This window comes from Amblyomma mixtum, chromosome 10 (genome assembly GCF_055824585.1).
Source record: "Amblyomma mixtum isolate Tamu chromosome 10, ASM5582458v1, whole genome shotgun sequence".
NCBI classification, from domain to species: domain Eukaryota; kingdom Metazoa; phylum Arthropoda; class Arachnida; order Ixodida; family Ixodidae; genus Amblyomma; species Amblyomma mixtum.
The window spans coordinates 118373717-118387010 of NC_143021.1; the positions used below are offsets into that span (position 1 = coordinate 118373717).

The following is a 13294-nucleotide window of genomic DNA, read 5'->3' on the forward strand; positions in this document are numbered from 1 at the left end:
GTCGCTTCTCGCGCCACGAACAAAAGTGATAACAACCCTTTCCTGCAGCCTTGAGCGTGAACGAACAAACACTACAATGATACGTGGCAATATGTAAATAGTTTGTTTAGTGCAGTTAACGCGTTCATTCACTCATCACTCAGAAACAAGGCACAAGGAGCAGCCGCGGTGCTTATAAACAGTATTGCGCGGTTTTTCTACAAAACATAAAATACAAAAAAATGTTTGCTATCGGCTCGGGGGCACAAAAAAAAATTTTGCCTCCTTCCCGCGTCCACATCCTGTCAAGCAGGACAACTTAATCATTGCAGTTAGAAATACACCCACAAGCATTTACAGCTTGACCGGATTCGCGGTCTTCACTTCCGGCCACCGTAGTGTTTGGACGTGGGATCATGGGCTCCGTAGGAGCGGCTTCAGCGGCCTTGTCTGGCCGCGGAAACAGGGTTACTGAACAGGAAAGTTCCTACCAGGTTGTTCTGCCAGGTCTGCCTACAGGGCGTTTTGTTTTAAATACCGTTTTTTTGCACGCCGACATCACGGCCCGTCCTTACCGGGTGGAAGATTTCCGAGACGCGTTAGCCCAGCATGCGCTGCTCCCTGACGTTATCGCCCTGGGGGCGTATCGCATGAGCCACGTCTGGGCTATCACAATGAAGGATGCCGATGCAGCGCGGAAGATTGCAGGCGTCGGTGAGCTGCTGGTGAAGGAACGCCGCTGCTTAGTGATCGACCCGACGAACCAGGACGTGCGCCTCAAGCTCCATTGGCTGCTCCATAACGTGCCCGACGAGGACGTGCGTGTCGCCCTTGCGCCGTATGGGAACGTCGCAGAAGTGTCCCGGGAACGCTGGCGCGTGAAAGGCGTCTCAAAGAAGGGGTCGACCACAAGGCTTGTCACCCTGAAGTTGAAGGCTGGTGTTAAACATGACGATTTGCCTCACCAGCTCAACGTCGGAGGTGAGTTGGCACTCGTTGTGGTACCCGGAAGACCCCCTTTGTGTCTTCGCTGCCGAAGTACGGGCCACATTCGTCGGGAGTGCCGAGTCCCGCGTTGCGGAAGTTGTCGGCGTTTTGGCCATGAAGAAGGCCAGTGTTCTCGCACTTACGCGAACATCGCAGGACCTGGGACTAGTGAAGATGCGTCCGAGCATCTCATGGATGAGGCGGACGCGGAAGAGGCAGCCAAAACAACTGGGCAACCAGTTGTGCAGGATGGACCTAAGTTGACGCCTCTTCAAAAAAAGGTGACGACGACGACCAGTCAAGTAGCAGCTGCAGCATCAGTGGAGCATGGCTCTCAACAAGACGACAGTGGCCAGGAGACGGACGCGACGGAAGTCGCGTTCGACACCCCGAGCAGCGTGGAGAGTGATGACAACGTCGCCATGGACACAAGCAAGGAAGAGGCCGCTATGACAGCTGCGAATCGGTTGCATGACGAGAGCGTAGGCGAGGAGATGCCGCCTGATGGGGGCAATGATGAACCGCCGCCGAAGACATCGGGAGTCAGACGCTCGACGCTACGGCCACGGCCGAACTTTTCGGCCGACACGCGGCAGGCGGTTAAACCGCCTCCGTAGCTCTAGTGAGACCGTGTTGGTGTGAATGTCAACTCTTCGTCGATCATCTTGAAGATGATCCGGCAGCGGCGATGTGTCTGTGTTCGAAAAAAAAAAATCGGGGTTGCTCCTCCGACGTGCTTCCAATCGCCACCGGACGTTTCTTTGGGAAGCCGCATGGTCACGCGGACGATGCGGACCGTCCACCGACGTAAGCCACATCGACCACGGAGGTAGGAATGCGACGGCCAGAAGCGTGTTTTACCTCTCTATAACACATGGTATTTAAGCTGGACACACCACTTCGTGTAGCCACACTGAATGTTAGAGGGCTAGGAGCAAGAAGGCGGCAGTATCAGCTTCACCGCCTCCTTTTAGACAATGATCTAGACCTGATAGCAGTCCAAGAGTCTAAGATAGAGTCAGAGGAACATGCCGGCCGCATGTTGGTTCCTTTTCAGGCAAATTTTCATGTGTGCGTTTGCCACTCTGTAGGTGCATCTGGTGGATGCCTCTTATTTATACCCAACACTTTGGGTATAGGCGTGGAGTCGGTTTTTTCGAGTGAAAGTGGCCGTCTTTTGGTTGTTGATTTTACCTTTTCGAAATTATGTTGGCGTGTTATTTGTGTATATGCTCCGAATGTGGAAAGAGAGCGTCAGAATTTTTTTGAATCCTTGGAGTCATGGTTCAAGTGCGACAAAATTTTGGTTCTTCTTGGGGACTTCAATTGCGTGTGCATGGCTGTTGACAGAGCTAAGTGCAGAAAATTTAGAGATAAGAGTGCTGAAATGCTGACCGCATTTGTTAGTGACTACAGCTTAGAGGATATTGGCAGTGTGTTCTCTACTGGGAGCTGTCCGGAATACACGCACTTTCAGCGCGATAGTCATGCGAGATTGGACAGAGTATATGTGTCAGTTGATCTTGTTCTCTTATGCTCTAGTTATCATGTACAACCAGTGACTTTCAGTGATCATTGTCTTGTGAGTGCCACTTTTGGAAAAAAGAGCAGGAAAGCACGCTTTAACTGGCACTTGTGGAAACTGAATGCCAAACTTTTGGAGGATGAAGAGTTCGTGATGAAAATTAAGGCTGATTTTGAGAACATTCTTATTGCTCAACCAGTTTCTTTTGCAATGGCATGGGAAAGATTCAAAGAGCAGGTGAAGCTTAAAGCAATAGAAAGGAGCAGTGTGATTAGGTATAAAAAGAAAGAAAAAGAAAGAACCCTGCACGCTGAACTGGAATGCTTGTTGAACATGGAAAGCACAGCTCCTGGAATGTTCACAAAAGCAATCAGAGATGTGAAATGCGAACTGGAACGCAATGACACAGAAAAATATAAAGCTGCTGTCGTACGCGCAAGGTCCGAAAAATTGTGGGCAGGCGAAATGCCTACAAAACGAGCGCTCGCGGACGAAAAACGGTACGCTTGCCAGAAAGAAATCAGAAAGATAAGATACAGAGAAGCAATTACCAGCGATCCAGGAGATATTCAGAACGCCTTTGTGGACCACTTCACAGAACTTTTCAGTAACAAGCGCCAGACTGTAGAAGGTTTTCATGTAAACTTCTTACAATTGATGCCAACACTTGACGATGAAATCAAGCAGCGCCTAGAGCTGCCAATTACCTTGCAAGAGATAGAAAAAGCAATAGACGACCTACTATCTGGGAAAGCCCCTGGGCCAGATGAGTTGAGTGCTATATTCTTCAAAACATTCAAACACTACGTCGCTCAACTGATGCTCAAAGTATTACCAGAAGCTTATGAAAATAATCAAGTTCCATTGTCTTTTACTACCTCCCACATTGTTTTAATTTCCAAGACTGATGACACGGAGAAACGTATGTTGGTGGGGTCCTATAGACCAATCAGCCTCACAAATGTGGATTACAAGGTGTTCATGAAGATTTTAGCCAGCAGATTGCAAAGTGTAATCACCAAGTTAGTTGGGCCGCATCAAACCTGTGGCATCAAAGGTCGCAGCATTGCCACAAATATACATGTTGCACGAAGCGTATTAGAATGCGTTGACGCGCTTGGCAGTCAAGTAGCTATGATGCAGCTAGATTTAGCAAAAGCTTTTGACCGTGTTTCTCATGACATTCTTTTCTCCATTCTGGAGCATGCCAGCCTGGGTGACGTAATGGTGGAAGGGGTAAGGGTGGCTTACGCAAGTTGTACGACGGGAATTATAGTTAACGGCGAACTTACCAACAGCCTCATAGTGCGCTCGTCGGTGAGACGAGGATGCCCGCTCTCTCCCCTGCTTTTTGCAGTATATCTCGAGCCGTTGTGCTTGGCCATTCTTAACAGTGACTGCATTTCTGGATTCAAGCTTCAGGCAGCCGAAGTGAAAATCCTTGCATACGCGGACGACATAGCGGTATTTTGCACAAACAGAGACAGCATTCGTGAAGCTACGAATGTGGTCGAAAAGTTCTGCGACCAAACTAGATGTCAGATAAACTGGTGAAAAAGCTCAGGATATTGGCATGGGGAATGGGATATTTCACCAGATTTTTTTTCTCGACTGCAATGAACTGACTTACCGACGCGGTACCTTGGGGTGCCCCTAAAAAGTTATCGCGATCCCAGCACACACTGGAACGAGGAGACGTTAAAGGCAAGAGAGAAAGCGGACGCGTGGCAAGGAAGGCAGCTGTCAATCTTTTCACGTGCCTTTGTGTGCAATGTTTTCTTGATTTCTAAGATATGGTACGTGATGAATGTGCTCTGTGCGTCGCGCAGCAATATTCAAAAAATCCATCGAGTGTTTGCAGTTTTTCTTTGGGCGTCGATCTGGGAGAAAACCAGGCGAACAAACTTGTTTATTTATGTCAAAAGCGGTGGCGTTGGACTGGTTCATTTGTTTTTGCGTCAAGTGGTGTCGCGCTTTATTTTCCTTCGTGATCAAAATGACATATTTTTGAGAACTGTTATGCAAATGCGGATGCGAAGGCTGCTCCCCGGAATCATAGTGTCATCGTGTGAAAACATGTGTGGTGCTGTAAACGGATATTTGCGTGAGGTTGTCCTTTCCTTCAGGTTGTTGGAAGTGCGTTTTTCACTATCATACCAGTATAACGTTCCCAAAAAGAAGCTGTATAAGGATCTGGTTGATATTATGCTGCCGCCACCTTTGTATCGTGCGCCTTACCGTGGAGGCCCAGGGCAGGATATTTTAAAACGGGTGAAAATGATGCCGGTCCGGCCGACAGTGAAAACATTCTTTTTCAAATTGCACTCTAATACACTACCCGTTAAAACCTGGCTCCATGAAAAAGGAATCTTTGTCCCATGGACAACAAATTGCCTGTTATGTAAGCAGCCGGAGACAATTGAACATGTTTTCCTAGACTGCTGGGACGCCATACTTTTCTGGGATGTCCTGCAGAGAACCATCAAGAAAGAACTACCACTGCACCCTTATGGTATCAGATTTCTACCAGTTGATTGCAAAGAGGTACCCTATGACAGCTTGTGGAAAACGCGAATGCAAGTAAGGCATGCTGATATAAACACTCGTAGTACACGTGAGAACATTGTTTAAAGTACTCTTTATCTGCGGGAATATTACCAGGCGCAGCGTGACCCACCCCAGTGGGTAACACTACTAGATGATCTAGTGAAACTTAAGAAATTTTAACTTCACCCGTATCAGCTCAAATGTAGCGGAAGTGGTCTTATTGTTTTTATGTCAATCACGAAAATAAAGAAAAAAAGATTCGTGGCCGAGTGAGCACTGCTCCTTACCACGATCCGAGCTGTGAAGGGTGGCCGTGACTAATGTCCAAGCCCAAGTTGGACCCTTCTGAATGTTCATGAAGGAGCAAGCTTTGCACGGAATGGTTGCCCCCGGGTCGATAGCACTGTACATATGTAAATAGTTTGTTTAGTGCAGTTAACGCGTTCATTCCCTCATCACTCAGACACAAGGCACAAGGAGCAGCCGCGGTGCTTATAAACAGTATTGCGCGGTTTTTCTACAAAACATAAAATACAAAAAAATGTTTGCTATCGGCTCGGGGGCACAAAAAAAATGTTTGCCTCCTTCCCGCGTCCACATCCTCTCAAGCAGTACAACTTAATCATTGCATTTAGAAATACACCCACAAGCATTTACAGTTTGACCGGATTCGTGGCCGAGTGGGCACTGCTCCTTACCACGATCCGAGCTGTGAAGGGTGGCCGTGACTAATGTCCAAGCCCAAGTTGGCCCCTTCTGAATGTTCATGAAGGAGCAAGCTTTGCACGGAATGGTTGCCCCTGGGTCGATGGCACTGTACAAATGTAAATAGTTTGTTTAGTGCAGTTAACGCGTTCATTCACCCATCACTCAGAAACAAGGCACAAGGAGCAGCCGCGGTGCTTATAAACAGTATTGCGCGGTTTTTCTAAAAAACATAAAATACAAAAATTGTTTGCTATCGGCTCGCGGGCACAAAAAAGTTTTTGCCTCCTTCCCCCGTCCACATCCTGTCAAGCAGTACAACTTAATCATTGCAGTTAGAAATACACCCACAAGCATTTACAGCTTGACCGGATTCGTGGCCAAGTGGGCACTGCTGCTTACCACGATCCGAGCTGTGAAGGGTGGCCGTGACTAATGTCCAAGCCCAAGTTGGCCCCTTCTGAATGTTCATGAAGGAGAAAGCCTTGCACGGAATGGTTGCCCCCGGGTCGATAGCACTGTACATATGTAAATAGTTTGTTTAGTGCAGTTAACGCGTTCATTCACTCATCACTCAGAAACAAGGCACAAGGAGCAGCTGCGGTGCTTATAAACAGCATTGCGCGGTTTTCTACAAAACATAAAATACAAAAAAATGTTTGCTATCGGCTCGGGCTCAAAAAAAATTTTTGCCTCCTTCCCGCGTCCACATCCTGTCAAGCAGTACAACTTAATCATTGCAGTTAGAAATACACCCACAAGCATTAAGAGTTTGACCGGATTCGTGGCCGAGTGGGCACTGCTCCTTACCACGATCCGAGCTGTGAATGGTGGCCGTGACTAATGTCCAAGCCCAAGTTGGCCCCTTGTGAATGTCCATGAAGGAGCAAGCTTTGCACGGAATGGTTGCCCCGGGGTCGATAGCACTGTACATATGTATATAGTTTGTTTAGTGCAGTTAACGCGTTCATTCACCCATCACTCAGAAACAAGGCACAAGGAGGAGCCGCGGTGCTTATAAACAGTATTGCGCGGTTTTTCTAAAAAACATAAAATACAAAAATTGTTTGCTATCGGCTCGCGGGCACAAAAAAGTTTTTGCCTCCTTCCCCCGTCCACATCCTGTCAAGCAGTACAACTTAATCATTGTGTAAGATGGGGTTGTGGCTGAGCAGAACCTAGGTCGCTTTGCAACGTTCAGCAAAGGTGCAGGCCAAGCGTTCGGGCTGCGAGCGAGCGTCACACCTCAGGATCGTCGTCTTCTTTCACTACTACAGTTCACCACAGTGAGCGAGCACGGCTGCTACACTACAATTACCCCCCGGCGAAAAAGGAGGCATCCTGCCGACTTAGGGCGCACAGATGGTAGGCGGATCGTAGTACGGCTTGAGACGGTCAACGTGCACGGTTTCACGGCCACGACGGCGCGCATCTTGCGGCGGCGAAAGCGGTTCAATGATGTAGTTGACTGGAGAGGTCTGGCATACGACACGGTACGGGCCGTGGTACTTTGAAATGAGTTTTGTGGAGAGACCGGGACTGGTGGAGGGAACCCAAAGCCACACGAGCGAGTCTGGGGTATAGGACGGAAGCGGACTGGTAGGGGCGCGAAGGTGCTTCTGGCGATTCTGATCTTGCGTTGTAAAAGAGCGGGCAAGCTGGCGGCATTCTTCAGCATAGGTCGCTGCTTGAGAAAGGGTAAGAGACTCGGAGATATCAGGGCGATACGGAAGCACGGTATCCATGGTACAGGAAGGCTCGCGGCCGTGAAGAAGAAAGAACGGAGAGAAGCCAGTTGTGCTCTGTGTGGCAGTGTTGTACGCATATGTCACAAATGGGAGAATGCGGTCCCAGTTTGAGTGGTCCGAGGCAACATACTTGGCGATCATGGCGGTCAATGTGCGATTGAAACGTTCAGTAACGCCGTTCGTTTGAGGGTGGTAGGCCGTAGTAGAGCGGTGAACAATGCGGCATTGGCGAAGTAGGGCTTCGACGGTGTCTGAGAGGAAGACACGGCCGCGGTCACTCAGAAGCTCCTTAGGAGAACCATGGCGTAGAACGAGATGATGCAGGATGAAAGACGCAACGTCGGGCGCAGACGCGGATGGCAAAGATGACGTTTCGACGTAGCGGGTAAGGTGATCGACTGCCACTATGACCCAGCGGTGTCCAGCCGGAGTTATGGGAAGGGGCCCGTAGAGATCGATGCCAACGCGGTCGAATGGGCGCATGGGGCAAGGCAAGGGCTGCATCGGAGCAATGGAACGGCGAGAAGGGGTTTTGTGGCGTTGGCATTCCGGGCAGGAGCGAACGTACTGTCGAATGAAACGGTACATTCCCCGCCAGTAGAAGCGGAGTCGAAGGCGCGTGTAGGTCTTCACCACACCGGCGTGAGCGCACTGGGGGTCGGCGTGAAAAGAGGCGCAGATGTCGGAACGCAGGTGGCGAGGAATGACAAGGAGCCATTTGCGACCGTCGGGAAGGTAGTTGCGGCGGTAAAGGAGGCCATCCCGTATTGCGAAGTGGCGGGCTTGACGACGGAGAGTGCGGGTCGCAGGTCGCTGAGATGGTGTAGACAGGAGAGCGAGGAGGGAAGCGATCCAGGGGTCCCGTTGTTGTTCAAACGGCATGTCGGCAATATCAAGGGAGGACGCATCAGCGGTGGCGAAAGATGTGGAGTCTAAGTCACAAGGTAGCGGGGACCGCGATAGTGCGTCGGCATCAGAATGCTTACGGCCAGATCGATAGATGACTTCAATGTCGTATTCTTGTAAGCGCAACGCCCAACGAGCAAGACGGCCTGAAGGGTCTTTGAGGGACGACAGCCAGCAGAGGGCATGGTGGTCGGTAACGACAGAGAACGGGCGACCATATAGGTAAGGGCGGAACTTTCCAATAGCCCAAATTATTGCCAAGCACTCCTTCTCTGTCACGGAATAATTGCGCTCGGCCTTTGTCAAAGTGCGGCTGGCATACGCAACAACATGTTCGGCGCAGCCGGGCTTGCGCTGAGCCAGCACGGCACCGAGGCCCACGCCGCTGGCGTCAGTGTGAATTTCAGTGTGCAGGCTGGGGTCGAAATGGCGGAGGATCGGCGGGGACACAAGCAGGCGCCGAAGCGTTGTGAACGCCGCGTCACAGTCTGGTGTCCAAGACGAGAGGCTGGTGTCGCCGGCAAGCAGATCAGTCAGGGGTGACAGGATGGAAGCGAAATTGCGTACGAAGCGGCGAAAATAAGAGCACAGCCCGATGAAGCTACGCAGCTCTTTCAGGGAGGTGGGTCGGGGAAACTCGGCGACTGCGCGCAGTTTTGCAGGATCGGGAAGGACGCCTTCTTTGGACACGACGTGGCCCAAGATGGTAAGCCGCCGGGCTGCGAAGCAGCACTTCTTTAAATTCAGTTGCAAGCCGGCGTCGGTCAAACATTGCAGGACACGCTCGAGGCGGGCCAGGTGGGATGAAAAGTCTCGAGAAAAGACGACGATATCGTCCAGATAGCACAGACACGTGTGCCACTTGAGTCCGCTGAGAACTGTGTCCATCATGCGCTCGAATGTGGCCGGCGCATTGCACAAGCCGAACGGCATGACATTGAATTCGTAGAGGCCGTCGGGCGTAACAAAGGCCGTCTTTGGCCGATCAGCAGCAGCCATGGGCACCTGCCAATAGCCGGAGCGGAGGTCCAATGAGGAAAAGAATTCTGCGCCTTGCAGGCAGTCGAGGGCATTGTCAATACGGGGAAGCGGATACACATCCTTGCGCGTAATCTTGTTGAGGCGACGGTAATCAACGCAAAAGCGGATGGATCCGTCCTTCTTCCGCACGAGAACAACGGGGGAGGCCCAGGGGCTGTGAGAAGGCTGGATTACGCCGCGCTGAAGCATGTCGTCCACTTCCTTGGTAATGACGGTGCGTTCAGGGGCCGACACGCGATAAGGACGCTGGCGCAAAGGGGCATGCGTTCCGGTGTCAATGCTGTGTGTGACGACGGATGCGCGGCCAAGAGAGCTGTGTGGGAAGTCGAAGGACGTACGGAAACGTTGAAGTAATGCGACGAGCTGATCACGTTGGTGCGGCGAAAGGCTGGCATCGATAGATCGGGAAAAAACAGAAACGGTGTCTTGGTTTGGCGTAAGATGGGGTTGTGGCTGAGCAGAACCTAGGTCGCTTTGCAACGTTCAGCAAAGGTGCAGGCCAAGCGTTCGGGCTGCGAGCGAGCGTCACACCTCAGGATCGTCGTCTTCTTTCACTACTACAGTTCACCACAGTGAGCGAGCACGGCTGCTACACTACAATTACAGTTAGAAATACACCCACAAGCATTTACAGCTTGACCGGATTCGTGGCCAAGTGGGCACTGCTGCTTACCACGATCCGAGCTGTGAAGGGTGGCCGTGACTAATGTCCAAGCCCAAGTTGGACCCTTCTGAATGTTCATGAAGGAGCAAGCTTTGCACGGAATGGTTGCCCCCGGGTCGATAGCACTGTACATATGTAAATAGTTTGTTTAGTGCAGTTAACGCGTTCATTCACTCATCACTCAGACACAAGGCACAAGGAGCAGCCGCGGTGCTTATAAACAGTATTGCGCGGTTTTTCTAAAAAACATAACACAAAAAATGTTTGCTATCGGCTCGGGGACACAAAAATATTTTTGCCTCCTTCCCGCGTCCACATCCTGTCAAGCAGTACAACTTAATCATTCCATTTAGAAATACACTCACAAGCATTTACAACTTGACCGGATTCGTGGCCGAGTGAGCACTGCTCCTTACCACGATCCGAGCTGTGAAGGGTGGCCGTGACTAATGTCCAAGCCCAAGTTGGCCCCTTCTGAATGTTCATGAAAGAGCAAGCCTTGCACGGAATGGTTGCCCCCGGGTCGATAGCACTGTACATATGTAAATAGTTTGTTTAGTGCAGTTAACGCGTTCATTCACTCATCACTCAGAAACAAGGCACAAGGAGCAGCTGCGGTGCTTATAAACAGCATTGCGCGGTTTTTCTACAAAACATAAAATACAAAAAAATGTTTGCTATCGGCTCGGGGGCACAAAAAAAATTTTTGCCTCCTTCCCGCGTCCACCTCCTGTCAAGCAGTACAACTTAATCATTGCAGTTAGAAATACACCCACAAGCATTTACAGTTTGACCGGATTCGTGGCCGAGTGGGCACTGCTCCTTACCACGATCCGAGCTGTGTATGGTGGCCGTGACTAATGTCCAAGCCCAAGTTGGACCCTTCTGAATGTTCATGAAGGAGCAAGCTTTGCACGGAATGGTTGCCCCCGGGTCGATAGCACTGTACATATGTAAATAGTTTGTTTAGTGCAGTTAACGCGTTCATTCACTCATCACTCAGACACAAGGCACAAGGAGCAGCCGCGGTGCTTATAAACAGTATTGCGCGGTTTTTCTACAAAACATAAAATACAAAAAAATGTTTGCTATCGGCTCGGGGGCACAAAAAAAATTTTTCCGTCCTTCCCGCGTCCACATCCTGTCAAGCAGTACAACTTAATCATTGCAGTTAGAAATACACCCACAAGCATTTACAGCTTGATCGGATTCGTGGCCGAGTGGGCACTGCTCCTTACCACGATCCGAGCTTTGAAGGGTGGCCGTGACTAATGTCCAAGCCCAAGTTGGCCCCTTCTGAATGTTCATGAAGGAGCAAGCTTTGCACGGAATGGTTGCCCCTGGATCGGTAGCACTGTACATATGTAAATAGTTTGTTTAGTGCAGTTAACGCGTTCATTCACTCATCACTCAGAAACAAGACACAAGGAGCAGCCGCGGTGCTTATAAACAGTATTGCGCGGTTTTTCTACAAAACATAAAATACAAAAAAATGTTTGCTAACGGCTCGGGGGCACAAAAAAAATTTTTGCCTCCTTCCCGCGTCCACATCCTGTCAAGCAGTACAACTTAATATGTACAGTTAGAAATACACCCACAAGCATTTACAGTTTGACCGGATTCGTGGCCGAGTGGGCACTGCTCCTTACCACGATCCGAGCTGTGAATGGTGGCCGTGACTAATGTCCAAGCCCAAGTTGGCCCCTTGTGAATGTTCATGAAGGAGCAAGCTTTGCACGGAATGGTTGCCCCGGGGTCGATAGCACTGTACATATTGACACATGCCTTCCTTAGAAGATGAGGAAGAACGCAACGGGCCATTGGAGAAAGACGAAGTGACTCTGCTCCGTCTCGTGCTGACCTGACTGGCTGCTGGTGTTCCTCGGCGCAGGAGACTTCTTTGCAACGTTACGTTACAAATCTGGTGGAGGTGCTGGGTACGCTTCCAGCGCATAATCTACCTCTCACTACGGAGCTTACTCCGGTACATCAGCGCCTCGGCCGCCGCCTACGTGGAGAGCCCCCGGAATTTGGACCCCTTCCGGCCGCTACGAGGTCGACGCAGCCTCGGGCCCCTGTAACACCTGCGGCAATGACATCTGAGAGTAGGCTTCCCGCAAACATCCTCTGCCATCAGCCGCGAACACCACCGTCTTTTAATGGAGACGTGTTCGAGGACGCCGAGGACTGGCTTGAGGCCTTCGAGCGTGTGGCACGTTATAACGGGTGGACTGATGAGCGTAAGCTCCACAACGTCTACTTTGCTCTTGAAGAGTCGGCGCGGACATGGTTTGAAAACCATGAGGCTTCCTTTCCATCCTGGGAAGCCTTCTGTCGTGACTTGAAGACCACTTTTCCAAGCGCCGACCGCCGGGAGCGAGCAGAAGCTGCGCTGCACTCGCGCAACCAGCGCCAAAACGAGAGCTGCGCATGTTTTATGAAGACATGACGCGTCTTTTCAAGCGCGCAGACCCACAGATGCCAGAAGACAAGAAGCTGCGCCACCTGATGCGAGGCGTGAAGCAAAAACTTTTCGCAGGACTAGTGCGCAGCCCACCGCGCACTGTTGCGGAGTTCCTCAGTGAGGCTACCACCATGGAGACGACGCTGCAACACCGGGCTCGTCAATACAATCGCGACGTGAACATCATTGGGTCCGACGCACTACCTATGCAGGGCGGAAGCGATATGGATGCACTACGCAACCTCGTCCGTGCTGTCGTGCGAGAAGAACTGCAAGCACTCCGGATGCCTTGCAACACGCCGTCCTTTCCATCACTAGCTGAAGTCGTCCGGGACGAGGTGCGTATGGCAGCTGAGCGAGTTCCTGACGTTTCCTACCAGCTCGACGCGAGACCCACCTACGCGTCCGTCCTACGTAGGGCTCCCACGCAAGACAACAGTATCAATACCGCAGCTCCAGCAATGGAGCCGCAGGGTCCTCCTCGCTACACCCCTGCGCCAACCTATCAGCGACCCCGTAAGAGTCAAGTATGGCGGGCCCGCGACCGTCGGCCCCTCTGCTTCCATTGCGGTGAAGCAGGTCACCTCTACCGGGCGTGCCCGTACCGCCGCGTCGGCCTGCGCGGTTTCGCACCGGACGACCCCTGCCCTCAAAATGGCGAGCGGCCTACTGAAATCGAAAGCCACCTTGCTGCGCAACAGCATCCTGTTACGTCCGGCTACCAAGAA

At 51.1% G+C, this 13294-nt stretch overlaps 2 protein-coding genes across 2 annotated transcripts in view; one reads left to right on the forward strand and one right to left on the reverse strand.

The window, feature by feature from the left end:
• Nucleotides 1-395: 395 nt before the first annotated feature.
• Nucleotides 396-1583, forward strand: LOC149326776 (uncharacterized). Its single transcript, XM_089564672.1, has one exon. The coding sequence runs from the start codon at nt 396-398 to the stop codon at nt 1581-1583; it is 1188 nt and encodes a 395-aa protein (XP_089420798.1).
• Nucleotides 1584-1585: 2 nt separating this feature from the next.
• LOC149326777 (uncharacterized) overlaps nt 1586-13294 on the reverse strand; it is a 61907-nt gene continuing 50198 nt past the window's right edge. The window contains exon 8 of the mRNA XM_089564673.1: nt 1586-1660. Within this exon, the coding sequence (XP_089420799.1) occupies nt 1586-1660 (75 nt within the window). The remainder of the gene's footprint in view (nt 1661-13294) is intronic.

Bases quoted from the DNA above. Each gene is read 5' to 3' on its own strand.
- LOC149326776 (XM_089564672.1), top strand. From the start codon at position 396: ATGGGCTCCGTAGGAGCGGCTTCAGCGGCCTTGTCTGGCCGCGGAAAC.